Source organism: Hippopotamus amphibius, chromosome 4 (genome assembly GCF_030028045.1).
Source record: "Hippopotamus amphibius kiboko isolate mHipAmp2 chromosome 4, mHipAmp2.hap2, whole genome shotgun sequence".
Taxonomy (NCBI): Eukaryota; Metazoa; Chordata; class Mammalia; order Artiodactyla; family Hippopotamidae; genus Hippopotamus; species Hippopotamus amphibius.
In genome coordinates, this window is record NC_080189.1 from 38,291,466 (window position 1) to 38,311,630 (window position 20,165).

Here is a 20,165-nt window from a genome sequence, read left to right on the forward strand (position 1 = left end):
TCTGATTCATATTTCTCACCTGCCCAAAACACTCTCCACTATGTAGGAGATAACCCAAGTTCTTTCGCATGGCCCAAAAGCTCCTTTTTAATACAGCCCTTGTGCCCTTCTTAGCATTGCCTCCTACTTCACCACATCATTTCAGGCTGTGACAATATGCAGGTGTAGGAGTTCTCCAAGCCTTTCCTCATGCTGCTTCCTCTACCAAGACCTACCCCACTTGGCAAAGACGATCAATCACTTAGGTCTCACCTCCTCATGAAGCCTACCTAACCTCTCCGACAGGCTGAACACTAAGGCAGAGACTCCAGTTATGCTGCCACAAGTCAAGGAATGTCTGGTGCCACCAGAAGCTGGAAGAGGCAAGGAAGGGATTCTCCTCTAGAGAAGAGGAAGTGTAGCCCTGCTGACACCTTGATTTCTGCCTTCTGGCCTTCAGAACTGTGAGAGAAGAAGCTTCTGCTGCTTTAAGCCACCCCTTTTGTGTCATTTGTTACAAGCAGCTCTTGAAAACTAACCTAGTATATGTCAATGGAACTATGAGAATTAAAATTTCTTTCTGCAACAAGCAGGTAATGGGATTCTCCTAGATAATTATAAAGTATAATATGATTAAAGCTACGAAGAAGTGTGTAGCTATTTCACACTATGGTTCAAGAATAGCTTGAAAGTGGCATTTAAGCTAAGATTTGAAATACGAGTATGACTAACCCAGAAAGAGAAAGGGAGGAGGTGTATACTTATAATGAGGATTATAATATTTATGAAGTATAACTTAAGAAGGATATAACATGAACCAAATGTTGCCCATAAGTATATGAAAATGTGTTTTGAGTTTCCACAAGTATGTGTGCATTTCACAGCAGGGTCCAAGGATCAGTCACTATTAATAACATTATAATAATTTTTGGTAACTATAAATGAGATGAATTCAGAATCTGATTCATTAATGTACTGTCACAAAGATTAGCAAACATGTAATTTTTAGAAAAGGTGAAAAGATAAAGAGAGCAATCCAGTTGTTTCATTTATACTCTGCTTGCCTAAATCAGTCTACTTTGAAACTATATTTAATGTAACAGTGAGAATCCTGAAGAAATGGAGACTTGCCAGTTGGCTCTGAATACTGCTAACTAGAAGTGAATAACAATGGTTCCATGAATCATTTCTAAGCTGTTTCAAAAAACCTTTCACTAAAAAATTCCTCTACATCACACTAGTTGTGGATTTTACATCAAAGAGATGCCTGGATTCATCATTTCATTAATACACAGTAATTCAGAAACTGACATTTCTGACAATGATGCCAAACAGAGGCAATTAAAAAAAAAATGCAACCTACATTCTTGAAGTCAATGAAAGCTGATAGAAGAATGTGAATTAAAATTTTATAACCTTAAATAATGCATTAAATAGCTATGCTTACCTGGCTTAATAAAAAGCACAGCCTTGAGTGCTCTGGAACAGTAGATCAGAAATTGGTTATTTAGGAACAATTTCTTTTTTTATAGTTCCATATTCATATCTTAATTCAAATGTACTAAGGAAGGGACACTAAAATAAAGATAACAATTTGAAGAGTCCTCATATTGTGCTTAAGTGTTAGGTTTTATTCATACAAATATTTATTTCAATGCTACCTTGAACATTTTCAAAAGAATTCTAGCTTTTGAAAGGGAGGGAAATGCTACTTAGAGGATGTCACATCTCTCTCAGAACAAATAGTTATGTCTGTTGTTTTTACCCTGTGCTTAATACTCTACTTTTCTTTTTCCCCCACTAAGGTCTTGAAGTAAAACAGGAAAGCTATAAAATGAACAACAATGGTTATTACTATAGATACAGGGTGAACGATCTCTTCTTGAAGATGTTTACAGATGGAACTGTTGGGAGTGTCTAAGCTCTTAACAAATATGATCTGTTTAAGGGGAAGATGACCCTGATTAGCATTTGCCAAATCAAATTCCATGGAACACTAGCATCCCATTAAATGTTAATAGGTGCTATTTAAGAAAAAGGTAGTGTAGTTAAATACTTGGGAAAATGCAATGTAATATTTATCTCTTGGACAGTCACAAAATTTGCATACTAAAAAGTTCTGAAGTAAAGATGCTACGTTGCTTTATTTAACTCAGTATTGGCACGTGAAAATCTCTTTGTGTAAAAAGGTATTAATACTTTTTCTGTCTTAGAATTCTATGGAGTCCTGAAATATTGTTCCTAAAAACATAAATAGCATACTAAATTTACATTAGGCCTATCTACTTCCATCACATAGATGAACAAAAACAAGAACACAATTTTCTATGAGTATATCTCAAAAGTATGATAGCAAAGAAATGAACTTCTTTTCAGTCCATTACTTAAAGGTTTAATTCATTTTTAATTCATTTAGACTCTAAGAACATGTAAATCTATGTGGTTGGATGTACTCTGGGTTTCATGTAACGAAAGAAAAACAGGATTGTGCTCTATTTATGGAAACAAGTATAACAACTGATAACAAGAGGGAAATAATTAACATACTTTAATCTGTTTTGTCAATAAATTCTAAGATGTTTCAAAAGGAAAAAGATCAAGTACAGGAATCTTTCTCTGTGGCATCAAGTACCCATGTAGTCTAGGGGCCATGAAAAAGAAAGGGTATTATCACCTTATACTTGAGAATTATATTACAACTGGCTGATTATTCAGGATTAATGAGCGCAGGGTTAGGAGTTCAGTGGCCATATGGGCAACTGTAATGAGTTGCCTGGAGCTAGGCCCCTGCTACCACTGCCAATCAGCGTGGCAGGGGTCCCTAAGCCCACCAGTAGTTTGGCTCTGCTCCAGCAGGGAACCACCTCAAGCCAGTGGCTCTACACCAACCCAGTTTTCTTGGCTTCATCTCCATCTGGGTCTGGGATGCTAGTCACTGGGCATGTGACTAATTTTTTGGAACCAAGCCTCAACTTGTATACCTTTTCTAGTAATTCAGTCTTCAACCTGTTGCCCTGATTCTGTAAACCAGAATCCAGGCCTCGCCCAGAATCACATTCCTCTTAAACCTGCTTCTCTAAGGCTTTTTAACTGACTTGAATCCTGTCTCTGAAGTCCAGTTTACTTGTGGTTGTGTTCCTGCTACTGACAAAGGCTCTCTCCTTGACCAAACTTTAGTCAGGCTCCTCTGAACTCTTTCCTCGATCAGGCCATGCTAGATCTGAAAAGCCAGGTTTTAGTAAGAGTCCTGCTAAGTCAGTTTGGAGAGAATCCCCCACCCTCCATCTCTGATGGGGTTCCTCTGTCTCTACTATCCTCCAGTTGATATCTTATTACTCTGGCCCACCTGAGCAAGAATCCTGTCAAGTCTGTTTAGCCAATGAAACTGTTTCCCCCTAAACTGGAGTTGCCCTGCTGAGTTTATGATTAACCTATCTAAAACTTTATTCCTGTTCTTGTCCCCTCTGACCTCAATCCTAAGCTAACTGAACACTAATCAACCAGAGTCAGATGACTAAAATTGATATTGTTGATATCATCATTAATGTACAAACTCAGGTTATTTCTCCAGAGCAAGATGAGCTAATAGACCCTTGAGCCATGGACCACTAGGCCAGAGAACTGTAAACCAGAGACATTCTAACTTCCAAAATGACGACTAAGAAATGTCACAAGATGATGATTACCCCCAGCTTCTTTGTTCTTCCCCTTTAAAAAACCCCGAACTCAAAGACCACGTGGGAGTGGATCTGAGGCTTGTCTCCCACTCTGCTGCTTGGCCTCTGCAATAAATCCTGACTTCGCTACAAACGTCCACTGTCAGAGTTTGGCTTCCTGCACCATGGGCACATGAACCCTTTGCTTCTAGGGCAGAACCCCCCTGATGTTTCCTATTAGTAATTTTCCATCACCCAACCTCCCCAATCTGCTCCTTGTCTAAAAATCTCCATCCACCTCTCCTTGAATCTGGAATTGAGTCCAGTTCTATACTGAGATCTCTTCCCTTCTATTCCAATAGTTGCTGAATAAACTCTGGTTTGTTTTTTTTTTTTTTTTTTTTTTTTTACCACTTTACTGTCCAGCTCTGGTTTCCTTTCACACTACCTGCCACCAGGTTTCTCCACCCGTCTGTACTCTGATGCCTATTCTGTATTCTTTATGATGTTCTCTGTCTGCACTCTTTGGGCCTCCCTTATGACAGAGCCCAAGCAGACCCCAACCTATCAAAGAAAGAATCGTCAAATACAACCTGCTCTGTCCTGGCATATTTTTCTAATTTTAGGAATTTCCTTACAGGACTGAGTAATCATCTGACTTTATTAACAAAGGCATATTATTAAAGTGTAGGATGAGTCTTTATTATCTCTCTTTGGCAAATACCCATGCCTCCTGACTCAACTTTCTCTCTTCAGTACATTGTTATCTGATTAAACTTTGATCTTGTCATTCCTTTTCCTCAAGTCTGCAGTCAGGGTCTAACATCTGAGGCTATATGTCTAGCTTCAAACTGTCCAAACTTCATTTCTTCCATTTACTTAACGTTTTCTCTGGGCAAAATGAATTGACTTGTTACCTGCTGTAGATGCCCTTAATTTTTCTATTGTTTCCTCCCTTTGCCTGGGCCTATAATGCTTTTCCTTATTTCTGCGTGTTCAAATCCTACTCAGCTTCAAGACCTAGTACCATCTGTTGGGCACAATCTCTTTCTTGCTCAACTCCATCTTGATCATCTGATGGTCCTTAACACTTTCTACTTTGTAATATAGTTATTTATGCACTTATTATCATCTTCCCTATTAGGCCAAAAGATTCTGGGTAAGGATATGTCTTTTTATCTTTGTAGCATCTAAAATACAGAAGCTTGCACAAAGCAGATGCTTAATACAATTTTTTGAATGAACTAATTCTGAGTTCCATCAAAACTCTTTCAGATTTGCATCGTTTATTAAAACATGGAGAGGAGAGGGGATGGGGTAAGATGGGATGCATGATAATGATCCATCTATAATCTCTTGGATTAGGAGACCCCAGAAGTTACCTACTGCCAGTGGTTCTCCACCAATTTTCTAACTTGATACACCTGATTAGGGACATTCACAGGTGCAATTAATGTGTAACTAACTCTTAAGGAAAAACCCAGATATAATATTCTTTCTTTCTACACAGACTCTAGGATATGTATAATTGGGCTCCCTAGCTGTAAGTCCACCTTCTCTTTCTTTTATTGATGCTTGGAAGATCAGCTGAAAGGATGCTAATATAAAGAATTCTCTCATTTACAAACCAGGAAATCTTAAATACCAGTGCAAATAATTTCTCTAAAATCACAGAGCCAGTCACAAGCAGAAGTGGGATTAAAACCCAGGTCTTTTGACTCCTTGTCCAATGGGCTTCCCACTAAACAAAATAGTCTATGATCAGTGATGTTGGAAAACCAACTCAAAGTCCCAGTAGATTATCAGCATTACTTTCCTTCACGTGGGTGCATCCATCAACTAGTTTGTAAGAAATTCCAATAAGCTTTCAGACTTTTTCACCTTCCTCTCCCCTCCTCCATTTGTGGAAATTAGTTGTACGGTGCTTCAGCAAAGATAGCTTAATTGATGATATGTTACTGTTCAGCAACAGTTCCTGCTATTAATTGCTTTATAATGGTAATTACCATTTGTGGTACAATATATTTTCTTTTCTAATTGGCTATTACTGGTGAATAGCAGCTTGTTACATAACAGAAAGATTGTGTTAAATAACCACAATTACAATTCCGAAGTCTTTCTCTTAAAAAACAAATCTAAGTTTTTGAACAAAAACACTTAAAAAAAATTCTTAAAGTCGGGGCCTCTGTAATTACTTGGGGGAGGGTTCATCTTTCAGTTTAGAAAAAACATGAAATAAGGACAGTGTTAGGGAAACCAGGAGATGGAGCATGCATTTCCTTTCTTTTAAAAATAACCACATTTAAAAGCTTTACTCTGCTCAGCTCCTCAGTCAATGAATACAAATTGCAGATTCAAATGTATTCAGTTCTTCCCAGAGTGTAATATGGAAACAAAAAGGACTCTCCAATTAGCTCTGGTAAAATATGAATGTGGAGCCCCACCAATTACACTGAAATGTCCCCAAGGATAAGGCCAGGGTTCTTCTTCACTTGTGCCCCATACAGCACCCAACATGGAGCTGATCCACAGTCACCACCCAACCTACACCAAATGCCATCACAGCATGGCACTGTCCCAGAGGATGAGGAGATCCGAAGCTGTATGTGACAGTACCTGTCCTCAAAGGGTTTATTATAAAATCAGGGTTATGTCTTCATTCAAACGCTAATGTTAATTAGCCTGTAATCATTTTTAAAGTCATATCTCCAGACCACTGTAATACCAGCAGCAGTGGTGATGATAATAATAGTGAGGTCATCTGACTCACTCAGGACCACACAGGTTTTAACCGACAGCTGTGGAAGCCAGTTTGTCCAATTCCAAAGACTTACCACTGCCTCCTGTGATAGACCCTCATCAGTACCATTCATCCCTACCTTTTCATAGGGTATAAAAGTTTACAGAATGCTTTCACATACAATGTATCACTCAGCCTCCCAGTAAGATCAGCAAGGTACTTACCTGCAGCTTTTCATGAGAGGGAGGCTCAGAGGGGTTAAATAATTTTCCCCAAATTCACACTGCTACAAAGCAGCAAATTCATGATCAGAACCCAGATTTCTGACTCTTAATCCAGGTTTTCCTTCCACACAGTTTTACTCAATGTATTGATTAATTTTAAATACATTACACATAAAGAAAGCCCCAAAGTATTCCACATTGGCTTATGTCACTCAAAATATTCTACCACTTATTGTTAAATACCCCCCCCCAACTCCCCCACCCAATGAAGCAAAGGTTTAAGTCCTGTTTAATTCCAGAAACTACTTGACTCCTAGAGCTAAAGATAGCACCCAACCCCAGTTGGCTATCTTGCAAATAAATGACACTGGTCACAAAGACCATTGGCCGAGATGTAAAGAAAGGCAGGAGATTGATCAGTCAAATCCATCACCACTTCTGGAAAAAGCTGCCCTGCTCACCTCTGGGTCAATGAAGTCACTAGAACACACTTATTTCTGCAAGAGATGGCAATTCTTCAAGGTACTGTCAGTGAAATGCCAATCCATTCACTCTCATAAGTTTATTAAATAAATTGCAGCAAAACTGAACCCTAACTCTGTGGCAAAGATCTCTATGAACACCTAATAGAAGTATTTAAAGATTCAATCACTGAAGGGCAGTTCATGGACATTTTTTGTTTCTACATACTCATGGGTTTATGTTTAGAAGAAAGTATGATTTTTATTTCATCAATCTGGTCAATATCATCTTCAGTTTTTCAAGATGGGATGTGTATGAGAATGTGTTGTGGAGGACAGTGCTGTTCTTCTGCATGAACGCAAGATCTATCAATACAATGAGAAGTGTACGTAAACTCAGTGTGTGATACTACAAGTACCTACCAAATCCCGTAACAGAAACCTGGTCATAAAATGGAAAAGACACCTTAAGATGGTAGCACTCAAAATCATCACCTGTACCACCTCTGGCACACAAGGCAAGGATGTTCCTAAACCTATGACTGAAGTAAAAGTTACCATTTATTGAAGACTAGGTACTATAACTATCATCTCACTAATCATTCCAGCAAGACAGATACGATTATCACCCATTTTGCAGATAAGAAACTGAGGTTCAGAGGTTGCTTAACTTACCTGTGGCTGGTAAGCAACCAGGATTTGATCCTAAGTTGGCCTGACCTCTTTTCTCATACCATATTGACTTTCTGCAGTAACAATAACTTCAGAACAAAGTTATGTTTAAGGAAAGTCTGTTTCACACCTCAACCAGTGGAGTTTAGTTACTGTGAGACATCTTTATAATAGTAATTGGGTTAAAAATTCTCTTTCAGTTACTGTGTGACCTTGTGCAAGTTGCTCTTTGCACCAGTTTCCTCATTTGTATTAAATAAAAAGGAGATAATATGAGTATCTATCTCAGGGATGTTGTGAGACAAAATGAAATAAGATCCCTAAAAACACCTGAAACAGTACTTGGCACAGTTACTGCTCAACAAATGTTAACGGCCATCAGTATCATTATTATAACGCTTCTTTTATAATATCTCCTCAATATCCTGCAAGCTGGGCCCCATGTATGTTTTAAAGGAAAACAAATTGATGTTCTGAAGAAGGGCACTTTAGAGCCTTACACCAAACCTAGTATCTATAATTCTTTTTCTTCCTTGACACCCTCTGGTCTGTACCTTGCAAGGCCATCTGTGTATGTAAGATTATCTGAGCTTCTTGATGACTCTGAATGTGGGTGTACATGTGAAGAGCTGGGTATGAGAGGGAGGGGCAGGGGTGAGAAAGGGTATAGAAGATAATATAAAAGGCCCTCAATGCACATAGTTGCAATACCGGTACAGAGCACCAATAGACACTCTGACAACCCCTAGGAATGCATGGGCAGGCTAAGCAGTTATCACCACCACATTCCTAAGCAACCCCTTGGTTACATTGCAATTTAGATTGTTTCTAAGTGAATCAGAGTAGGCAGTTTTATAGTTCAATTAGGCATATCTTTATATTGAATGCAACTGATACTTACTGAGTTTCGACTTTATAAAAGAAAATACGTCGGGCTTTCATAAATATATAACTCAATGAAATAATCACAGTCACTCTGCAAGGAGGTATTATAGCTATATTTTCATAAATGTAGCAGATATGTAATAAATCTACATTATACAGCTACTAAATGTCAGAATTGAAATTTAAACACAGTTTTTTCCAAGATAGGGTCTAGTCCTTTTTCTACTGTCATGCCAAACATGTGAGACAAGACTTAAGCCTTAATGCTGGAAGTAAGATGACAACCTGTGGAAAACTGGAAAAGAGCCATACAGATGATGGAAGACAGATTTCAAGGTCTCTGCAGCAGTTTATTCAGTTATGGATTCAGGGTTACAAAGGACAGACCTGAAGTATTCTTTTAAATACTTAATCATTATCTAAACACTAACATTTCACTTAAAAAAGACTGAAAAAACTATGCTAAAATGCTAACTATGATTATCTCTGACACAGATGATACTTTATGATGATATTCTTCATTTTCCAGTTGGTATGCAAAAGTTTCACAAGCACACAACATCTACTCAGTTTTTCATTCTACTTCAATTCCTCTGTCTAGAATGGCAGTCATTCTACGTACTTTGGATAAATTTCAAATAGATTCTAACCATTACACTGTTATAGAGTGTTTACCACACACAGTTCTGATAAGCACTGGATGTACAAGAGTAAAATAAGACAACTCTTGCCCTCAAGAAGTTCACAGTCTACTGGTGTAGACAAAACTGCCAACAAATAACTACAATCTGATATGGTAAGTGTGATAATGGAGATTTGGGAAAGGAAGCAGGGTGACTGAAAATGAGGTCGGAAAAGTAGACTGGAACCTTAAATGCAACACGTTAGAGTTACACTGAAGATCTGAAGTGAAGATCCATGAATACATTTGAGTTTTGGAAGGTGGACTAAGGAAGGGGAAATCAAGAGTCAGTGAGATCAACAGGAAGGTTTTGCAATCATCCAGGCTAGAATGCAGTTCTGCTAAAACATTTATTAAACACTGACAAGGTACCAAGAACAGAGTCAAGCAGACAAAAACAAACGACACGGTTTTGGCCCCCAAGAGCACAGTTTAGAGCGTGGGGACACAGGCAATGCAGCAGCAATGGTGAGGCTATTTGAAGAGATGAAGAGAAAGAACAGATTCAAAAGAATGTTTCAGGCACAGGAAAATAAGACATGGCAACTGATCAGATTCAGGACCTAAGGGCAAGATAGGAATCAAGGGTGCTCCGTAGGTTTCTATAAAAGGCTTGATGCCATTTATCAAAATAGGAAATATAACAGTGAGGAGCTGACACCACCTGCTATCCCCATTTCTTCTAGAGACAGCACAAATGAGTTAATAAGGTCTCCAGAGGAAAAGCATTATAAATCCAAAGAGCCAGTACCATTATCATCATCTACGGGGCATGCATTTGTAGGGAAAAAAGTTGACTCTGTCAGAACACTGCAATATGGAAGCATAGGTTAACACTGTCAGAAGAAATCACCGCCATCAGAAAAATTTCCCCAGTAACACCCCCAAATGTGAGAAATGTTGAGTCTACTATCTGATCTTAATTTTAGGGGACACTATGAAATCCTCGTTACTGTTCAAATGTTCGGAAAGCAGTGTTGTGCAGGATCAGGGGCTTCCCTGGAGAGAGACGGAGCCTCAGGAAGTCTGGCACATAGACCTCAGGGAAGGTGTTGTACCTGCCTGTATACCACCCAGTGACTCATTCTAGCAGAAACCTTGTAGAATTGCAAGGATTTCTATAAAAAGACTCCCTAGTCCCTTCTGTCCCAGAATATTAAACACACAGATTGACAATTAGAGGGAAACCTCTTAAAAGAGGCAGTTTTCAAGAAATTAATGATTTTACAGGGAAAGACATACTTGATAGCTCAAGTGGCTGCTTAAAAAATATTAATATGCATACTTTTAACATCATTATTTCCAACCAAGATTTGTATCACACTTTGCAGGCTTTGAAAAGAATGTGGATAAAGTCAAAGAATGATACATAGGTTATTAAGGGAATTTTTAATGACAACTTTACCTTATAAGAAAGACATAAAAATCAACTATTAAGCTCTCCCATTGACTGCAACAAATTAGAATACTTGGCAGTTCTGAACCAGGGTGAGGAATTTTTTTCTGTTACAGATACAGCAAATTCACTGCTCAATACTTTTGTTGAAAACAAACTGGAACCTAAAATTAAGCTTTCTATCAAAAGTTACTCAATTCTATCTGATACTCATCTAAACATTGATCTTGAATTAATGATGGTCATCACAGCTTGGTAAGTATATGGAGAAAAGGACACATTATCACTGGTAGGAATGTCTACACACACCCTTTAAGAGGAAAATCTGACATGTATCACAATATTAAACATGTCACCTTTGACCCAATTCCTCAAGAAATACACACCTGATGGACAAGGATATATATATAAAGCTGTTCACTACATTACTGAAAAACTAAAGCCGCACTATGTTCATTAACAGAGGAATGGTTGAAGTACGGCACTTCCATACTATGCAATACTATGGGCACAGTCCTTAAAAAGAATGAATTAACAAATGTATTCATATGGAAGAACGTCTATAATAGAACATTGGAAGAAAGACGGTGCCAGGTCTTTAAGCTTACATAGAATGATCCCTTTTTTATTAAAAAAAAAATCAAAACCATATAGATGTGTGGCATATATAAAATTTATTACAGAGAACACACACCAAAGCATCAGGACTGCCCCCCTGGTAGCGCAATGGTTAAAAGTTCGCCTCCCGGAGTTCCTAGGTGGCGCAGTGGGTAAGAATCCGCCTGCCAATGCAGGGGACACCGGTTTGATCCCTGCCCCAGGAAGATATCACATGCCTCAGAGCGCAGCAGCTAAGCTCGTGCGCCACAACTATTAAGCCTGCGCTGTAGAGCCCGTGAGCCACAGCTATTGAGCCCACGTGCAGCAACTACTGAAGCCCAAGCGCCTAGAGCCCATGCTCTGAAACGGGAGAGGCCACTGCAGTGGGAAACCCGTGCACCCGCAACGAAGAGTGGCCCCCGCTCCCTGCAACTAGAGAAAGCCTGTGTGCAGCAGCGATGACCCAACACAAACAGTTAAATAAATAAATAAGTAAATACATTTACTTAAAAAAAAAAAGTCCACCTGCCTATGCAGGGGACACAGGTTCAATCCCTGGGCCAGGAAGATCTCACATGCCGGGGAGCAACTAAGCACGTGTGCCACAACTACTGAGCCTGAGTGCCACAACTACTGAAGCCCATGCACCTAGAGCCTGTGCTCCACAACAACAGAAGCCAACGCAATGAGAAGCCTGTGCACGGCAACGAAGAGTAGCCCTGGCTCACAGCAACTAGAGAGAGCCCGTGCGCAGCAATGAAGAACCAACGCAGCTTAAAAAAAAAAAAAGAAAAGAAAAAGAAAGAAAAAAAAGAAAGAACAAACACCAAGCCCCCAAGAGTTGTTACTTTGGGAGTGGGACTGTGTGGTGCAGGAACTTTCATTTTTTTACCTTACACATCTCTGAATGGTTTGAACTGCTCATATGAAAAGTTCTACGATTTTAAAATAACTAATGATATTTAAAGGTCATACAATGTTTTTGAAAGGCATACCCCATTTTCCTTTTTATGACTTAATCCGTGATATAAATTCACCAAAGGTTCCTCCATCAAATGCTAAACAGGTAGCCCTCGGAACTTTGAGAATCTGGAAAACCTTTAGCATGTTACTACAAGGTAAAACTTGACTATACGGCCAACCCCAAAATGAACTCTCTGGAGTGTGAATATAACACAATCTTTAAGTATGGAGCTTACCAAAGATTTCTTTGGTTGAGGTACTTAAGTAATTTCAGAGCTAGGGGGGTTCCACTGATGAGAAGTAGGAAGAAATAGCACTATCTCTGTGCTAAGACAAAAACTTATGACTAAATGTCAATTTAACCATGAAAGCAAAAACAAAGAAATTTTTAAAAAACCTCAAGGACGGAGAACCAAATTTAAGCCCCACACTATGTCCACTAGAAAAAGACAACTAGCTGTATTAAATTACATATCAAATCAAAAAAGAAGGAGGTCGGTTGGGGGGCAGATAGACTAAAAGTAAAAGAATGGGGCTAGGAATTCTAAAGACAATCCCCCTGCAGCTTTCAAAGTTTGATTTTTGCTCTCTACACTGGATCAGAAGACTACTTGAAAGTAGAGTAAAACTAAAGTAGCTGTGATGATTTCCTCTGAAGCCATGACCGCAAATTACCACTTCTTTTCCTCTTGCTCTAAGGACCCAGCCTGGGAAGATCTCCCAGGCGCCAAATTCAATCCTGGAGAACGCCCGGGGCAGTCAACCAGCGAGGGGGGAAGCTGTACAAGCCGCATACACTTTCCCTTCAGAGGCTACTCAAGCTAGCAATTAAGAAAATCTGTAGAGTGGAGAGCAGTGACCAATCAGTTTGCCGCTGGAAATCCGCCCGAACACAAATAAAACCTATCTCCCGAGGCCAAACCAAGCAAACCGAGGCCGGGGTAGGGTACTGGCGAGGCGCGAGAGCTGCTAATCCCAGAGTTACAATCACACACGCGCGAACCCGACCTGACCCACGCCCACTCGCTAGCGAGCGCAAAGGTGGGCGCTCCAAACGTGGGACAGGCGCCCAGGGAACTTTCCTGGCTGCGGAGAAGGCCCTTCCATACCATTTTCTCTTCCCTCCCAGACAGTCCCCCGCAAGTAGCCGCACCCGACCCCACCCCGTCCCGCTGGGCCCCGCGCGTGGTCCCCTCGCGCCCAGGTGGTCTTAGAGCTGGGGTCCGCCCAGCAGACAGCTGCACTCCGGAGAGAAAGGAAGACAAACCATTTACCCCTCAGAGGCACGGTACTCACCCTCATAACTGACACCCTCGGCTCCACCACGGTTGCTATCACCGTCCTCCTCCCCTTGGGTAGCAGCCCCCTGGGTCTCGGGAGCAGCCATTACGCGGCTCAGGAAAAAAGGGAGGGCCACGGTCAGGCGCGGAACCAATGAAAACGCGATTGGAAGCGAACTCCCCATCAGCGCGGCGTTTCCTCCACGCCCACGTCGCGCCGTCACGACCTAGGCCAATAGGAAAGTGGGGAAAGGAACGTGACCCCGCCCCTAGCCTCTAATTCCCCGCCTCCTTCCGGGAGGGACCAGCCCAGAACTACAATTCCCAGCGTGCTGTGGGGGCGCTGGGTAGGGAGGGCTAGAGGAGGCGCTGGCGGGCGGGGGTGCGCCCGAGAGTGCCCCGGCGTGTTCGCTTAGTTCAGTGAATCAGAACAATGACTGCGCCTCCAGGTCCCCGAGAGCGCGTCGGAGGACTGTGAGCAGCCGCCGCCTGGAGAGCGGCGGGCGGCGCAGCCTCGACCGTGCGGTGTCAACGCCGGGTTCGGGAGCCTCCAGCGCAGACCCTGCCCAGCGCCCGCAGCCCGCGCGGAGCTGCCGGGCTCCAGCGCTGCAGCCGCTGCTCGGGAGCTGTGCATTGTTGTGAGCCGGAGAAGGGGCGCGGGGATTACAAAGCCCGAAGACCCCGGCCCCCTCTTTAGCCATGTGGATACCTACGGAGCACGAGAAATACGGCGTGGGTGAGTCTCCGCGGCGCTAACTTTTATTCCGCTCTGGCCCGAGCGAGTGCGCATTTCGCGTCCTTGCCTCGGCGCCCCTCTCTCCGCGCGGCTGGAAATGCCTGATCCTGGCATCGCGCTGCGGGTTCGGGGCTTTGCCCAGCCGGCTCCAGGCAGAGGGGTGCGCGCCGGGGTCTTGCCCCTCAACGCCGGATGGGCGCTCCCGGCACCGGCTCCCGGAGGGAGCGCCGGGACGTCTGGGGGGAGCGCGCGGCCAGCCCGCCTGCTGCGGGCTCTGCCTGCGGAGTTTGGAGTGGCGACGGGGCGTGTGTGTGTCAAGTTGGGAGAGGAGGGCGAACGGCGTTCCTCTCCCTCCTTCTCCTTTTTTATCCAAAGACGGCAAGGGCTGCAGTGATCTTCCAGGGTGGAGAGGGAGACAACAACAGTCGCGCGCGGAGAGAACATCCCCAAAACAGAAGGGAGGCACAGAACCTTCCCTCTGCCTCCCTTCAGCATTCCGGGAGAGCGGAATGTGGCACCGTCCTCAGAAGAGCAGGTCTGACAGAGTCCGGCCCGAGCCTCCCTCCTCCGTTCCATCCCGGGTTACCGGGTGTGTGTGTGTGTGTGTGTGTGTGTTGAGAGGCGGGGGGGAATTGGTAAATTTCAACATCTGCGCCGCTCTGCTCTTTGGTCTTTGGAGGGGAACGGGTATTTCAGCAGTGTTTTTACTTCTGACCACCCTCCCGGCCCTGGGTGAGCGCGGTGGGGGTGGTGGTGGAGGACAGCTGTGGAGTGTTAATGGGGACAGGGAATCGGAAGGCTTGGGTCTTCGAGGCAAGCACACAGCTTTTAGGAAAGGACTACCCTGACACCGGTGTTCGGAGGAAGAGGAGCAGGGTAGCGCTCGCTATTCTGTGCAAAGGTGAACAACAAAGGACATTAATGTTGACGGATGAATACAGGAGTCTCCCTTCCTTTCCCTCCTCCCATTTCAGGCAGATTACAGTTCCCGTTTTTGTTGTTTGATTTCAGCTGGGTCGCCCCTTGACAGTTACTCCTTTTAGGTTGCGACTATTAAGAAGCCAGGCTCTCTGATAAGCCTGCAGCAACCAAATGCAATTATAACCTCTCAGAAGATTTAACAGAAAGCATTATGGATTTTACTAACCATTTCTATTTCTTATATTGTCCCATCCTGCTGATTGGTGTACTTTTTTTTAAATTGGGTGTAGATCTAGCGGTTTACATGAAATGTAGGTATCTGCTTATGTTCTAAATTCATTTTCCTGTAATTTAAAAAATCTGGAAAGCCTTTCCACGGAGTCATAGTTACAGGGGATTTTTTTTTTTCTTAGCTTTGCCTGGGGATAGGACTTTGGAGTCCCCTGAAAGGACTGTATGATTAAACAGAGCCATTCCCGTATATTACATTAGATTTCATTCTGGATTTTGACTGGTTAGCAAAGACAATAGTTTGTCCAGAACCCACCTTTGGGAAGGGGTTTCCATCTTTCCCTCTCTTCAAAGTGTAAGGGGAGCTTTTGCCAGGCACTCTACTCTCAAGGTGTAGATGTTTCCTTCTCTTCACTTGCCCCTTTTTTGGGGTAGGTTACCCCTTGCTAGGAAAAGACGTTGATGAACTGGTGAGGACCGGAGCGTTCCCTTGTCATAGGGTTAGCACTCAGTGCAGGAAGCACAAACACATCCAGCAACACTGTCCCGCTTGGAGTTGCTCCCAGATGTTGCTTTCTTCCAAGTGTTAAATTATACAGATTATGGATGGGATTTATTTTCTTGATTTCTTTATGTGCCAGGTCACAGCTGGGGTGCTGGTATCAATTAGTTCCTCTCTCGCCTTTCTTTGCAAGCTGTGGGCAGAGGATTAAAACATACTCTGGGGTTTCCTGGAATGGCAAACCGGATGTTATCACTCAAGTGTTTTGGGCTGCAGCAGACACCTCGCCTTTGGGTGGCTGGGATTTGGTTGCAGAGTAGGGGAGGTGGAAGGGTGAGCACACATTTGGAAAAACATTGAGTGAGATGAGAGGTGAAAGCAGAGGTGGGGAGTCTGTTGTGCTCATTTATACAATATAACACATAACATGGACTGTTAGCCATCTTTTATTATTAATTTCTGAGCATTTGGCTTATGAAATGCTTAGCTGTTTTTTAGAATCCATCTGTTAGGTGTGTGTGCGTGGTGAAAATTTTGCTAGGATTCTTATGTGTGGACTTTATTTCTCACCACGGAGAGCACTATTTGTAGCTGCCTATGCTGCACGTTGTTATTTATTTATTTATTTTTAATAAACTTGGTTACTGTATGTGCTTTTCTTGTCTAGTTTTTTATAAATACTAAGGAAAAGATATTTTATGGGCACAAATGTTTGGCTGATATCAGGTGTAGTAGCAATGCAGTTTCCTCATTCTTTGAAGTAAACCAGTCTTTGAAACTTTGAGTGCCTGAAGTTTCCATGCAAATTGTGTATTTCTAATATACTTCCTATCTACCATCAATTGTGTATGAGATAGTTATGTGTCTTTATATATCAGTGTTTCAGTTTCAAGCAACATACTGTAAACATGGATAAAATTACTTAAATTTCATATCTGTAGTAAGGTGTACCAGAGATAGAAATTCCTTTTCAAACCATATCTCCTCCATTTAATTGATGAATGGTCTTAAAAGAATGTGTATTTAGTCATATACTTAAGTGTTCTAGGGAATTAGACAGGTATATAATAAAGCTAGAGTCCTGAGTGATAGCAACCTTGTCTCTTTAAAAACATGTTAGTAGGCACAATGATAGGCATATTTTATCTTGGGGGATTCTGTTTGGCTTTTGGTCTTAGTCTAGACAGTGCTGACAGCAGTGTGACCTTAGGTAAGTCACTTAACCTTTCAGGGTCTCAACATCATGGTCAAATGATATCCAAGGTCCTTCCCAGCACCAGTTCTGTAGCGCTCTTCTAGACAAGTGTGTCCTTTGGTTAGAAAGACATTTCTATTCTGCCAAGATTTGTTATGAGAAAGACACTTTTGCTATGACACATCCCACATGGTTTTCAACTAAGATCACAGGTAAGCAAAAGCTACTTGGTAAGCTGCCAGAACCAAGGTGATGGTTGCTTGCTTTTTCAGTCTGTTTGATTCTCTCTCCCCAGTAGGAACTCCATGGGCAGTGACTAAAACATTTTTGATCCCCCTCACAACTTCCCTCACGCTCACTGTCTGCCTTCTGCATGTCCTCATCTGTCATACTCCTGTCTCCTCCCTTAAAGTGGTGGGAGTTAGTCACAGAGAAAGTTAGGACCATTGCAGAGTTTTGTCTATGTTCATTTGCTCGGCAGGTATTCATGCAGCATTCCCAGGTGAGCCGGTGAACCTTACAGAGCTGCAAATTGCTCCTCTCAGCCTGGCCAGGTGTTTTACATGCGTGCACCCGGTTAAGCTTGAAGGGGGAATATGATCTGGATTGATCAGTGCAAAAAAAATCCGTGAAGCTTACAGGAAACAAAACTGAGAACAAGCTGATCTGAAGGTCATGGATGTCATTTAAAAAATGAGGTATTATAGTACCAGTATCACTGAGTCCTCTCAGACATTCTTGTCCTCCGTTTATCCTGAAGTGGTTTTTGAACTCATCCAAGTAGGAATCCTGCTCCTTTTTAAAGCCCCTTCTGTTGTGAGGGGGAGAGGTACCATCTCTTAATTTCATAGGATCTTTAGAATTTTTCCTTCAAAAGTATGCTTTAATGGTAGCCTGTGTGGGAGAGTTCTGAGGGAGTGTACTTTTCCTCTTAGCTGTTTTCAGTTTGTTAGCTAGTGGTTTTTAAATGTTTCCTATTTGTGGTACCATGGCGTGTGCTGATAACATGTGCAGCTAGCTAAAGATACGCTGCCTGGAATTGTTTGTGGCATTTAGAGCCTGGCACAGGATTCTAAACTTTCAGTGGGAAGCAAGGAGGAGTGATTTATACTTCCAAGTAAAGTACCATTGAAAGGCTGTGCGGACAGTGAGATGGCAGCTGACTTTCTTGATCTGGCCTCCTGTGGGAATAGCCTATAAACGTTTCCTGCTTTTGGTCATTCTCCTAAGTGATGATTCTTTCATGAGGCCCCACAGTAACACAGAGATGCTGCCTCTCTTCTTCAGTCTTGTGTTGTTCCCCGCCCCCCCCAGGCTGTATGGTAAGTACTACAAAGGAGATTATAAAAATTTCAAGAAACTTAAGGCTTTCCTGTCTCTAGCTCCATTTTTTAGGAGACTACCTTTTCAGAATTATCTTTGATACAGTATGTCCACATTTCTAGCATAGTGACTTTCTGCTGTGAGCATATATAGCAGAGAAACATTAAACTCTAAGGAAACCCAACCAAAATGCTGTAACCGTAACATATTAATACGGTGTTTTATAGTTAAAAAAGTGTTGTGAAATTATTTTATTTGGGTCCATTCTCTGAAGTGGAATGATAATTTCCATTTAAGAGATGAGGAAACAACTTCACAGAGGTTAAGTGACTTACATGCATATCTTGCAGGTATTGCGGGCTCAGTTCCATACCATTACAATAAAGCGAATCATTGCAATAAAGTGAGGCACACAAATTTTTTGGTTTCCTAGTGCATGTAAAAGTTATTTTTACACTATACTGTAGTCTATTAAGAGTGCAATAGCGTTATGTTTAAAAAAAACAATGTACATGCCTAATTTAAAGATACCTTATTGCTAAAAAAAATGCAGACCATCATCTGACAATGCAGGGTTGCTACAAACCTTCAATTTGTAAAAAAAAAAAAAAAAAAATGCAGTATCTGAGAAGCACAATAAAATGAGGTATGCCTGTACTCTGGATCAGTGGCTTTTAATCTTAAGAGTCATCCATAATAGGAAATACATTTTATTTCCTGACATCACTAGCACTACCCCACACACATATAAGTGAAACAATATTTGCTAATACTTTCTGTGATGTTCTATTCTTCTTCATTTAAAAATATGTGTATGTATACAAATAGCAAATCATGTGGTACACCTGAAACTAATATAAAGTATGTCAATTATACCTCAATTAGATAAATTTATTTATAAACTTAAAAAAAAAGGTTGTCACTAACTTGACTTAGTGACTCATTAATGGGTCCTGACCCATAGTTTGAAAAGCAGTGCTCTAGATACCACGTTTGTGATACAGGAAGTACTGGAACGTAGACCTTGTTGGGTTTCTAGTTTAGTTCGTTCATGATGTTGTTTTTTTGACAAATATGTATTTGTGTTTATTTTAACTTAGACTTTGATCATACTTTTTTCTTTCAATATAAGTGAAAATCTGTCTTTTCATATAATATTTCTCATTAGTGATGGAACAAGTATCCGAGCCATCACATACATTGTATAAATTGTCTCTTTAAGGTTACATGTGTCTTTCTACTAGGATGTTTTTGACAAGGGCTGGTATCTACTGCGTAATGACCAATTTTGGATTTTTCTGTATAATTTCCTTTGACAATCATCTCTGGCCATTATAGCAGAAAAATAAATATAATGCATCTAATGAGCTCTCTTGGTGTAGGGTTACCAGCACCATTCTTTTCTGTACTTTTACATATTGCTCATCACTATTAGAAGAAACAAGGCAACTCATGGAACTTGTGTTCTTAAAAATCGAAACTGGTAAGCTTATTTGGTCAGAGTGTATATAATACTAAAAAATAAAGAAGTAAAGTTCCCCAAGCCTATTTTTATTTAGGCAATTTAAATGTACTTAAGGAACAACTGTTTTACTCTCTGGTGTTTAAAAAAAAAATGTGTGCTAAGATACACTGACTATCTACTAAGTAAATAAGAATCACTGAAAATAGTGTTAATGCCTTTTGGTGACAAAGTTGCAGTAAAACTGATATGCGTTA

The 20,165-nt window shown here is 41.4% G+C and overlaps 2 protein-coding genes across 10 annotated transcripts in view; one reads left to right on the top strand and one right to left on the bottom strand.

Moving 5' to 3' along the window:
* ZNF277 (zinc finger protein 277) overlaps positions 1–14,352 on the bottom strand; it is a 116,941-nt gene extending 102,589 nt beyond the window's left edge. Inside the window, exon 1 of one of the 3 annotated variants that reach the window (XM_057733996.1) lies at positions 14,252–14,352. In XM_057733996.1, the coding sequence (XP_057589979.1) occupies positions 14,252–14,328 (77 nt within the window). In that variant the 5' untranslated portion in view covers positions 14,329–14,352. Of the gene's footprint in view, positions 1–13,554; positions 13,701–14,251 lie in introns of those variants that run through there. The other 2 variants (XM_057733995.1, XM_057733997.1) reach the window with 2 other exon arrangements.
* DOCK4 (dedicator of cytokinesis 4) overlaps positions 13,974–20,165 on the top strand; it is a 444,122-nt gene continuing 437,930 nt past the window's right edge. For all 7 annotated transcript variants that reach the window (XM_057733986.1, XM_057733987.1, XM_057733988.1 and 4 more), the window contains exon 1: positions 13,974–14,274. In XM_057733986.1, coding sequence (XP_057589969.1) covers positions 14,238–14,274 — 37 coding nt within the window. In that variant the 5' untranslated portion in view covers positions 13,974–14,237. The remainder of the gene's footprint in view (positions 14,275–20,165) is intronic.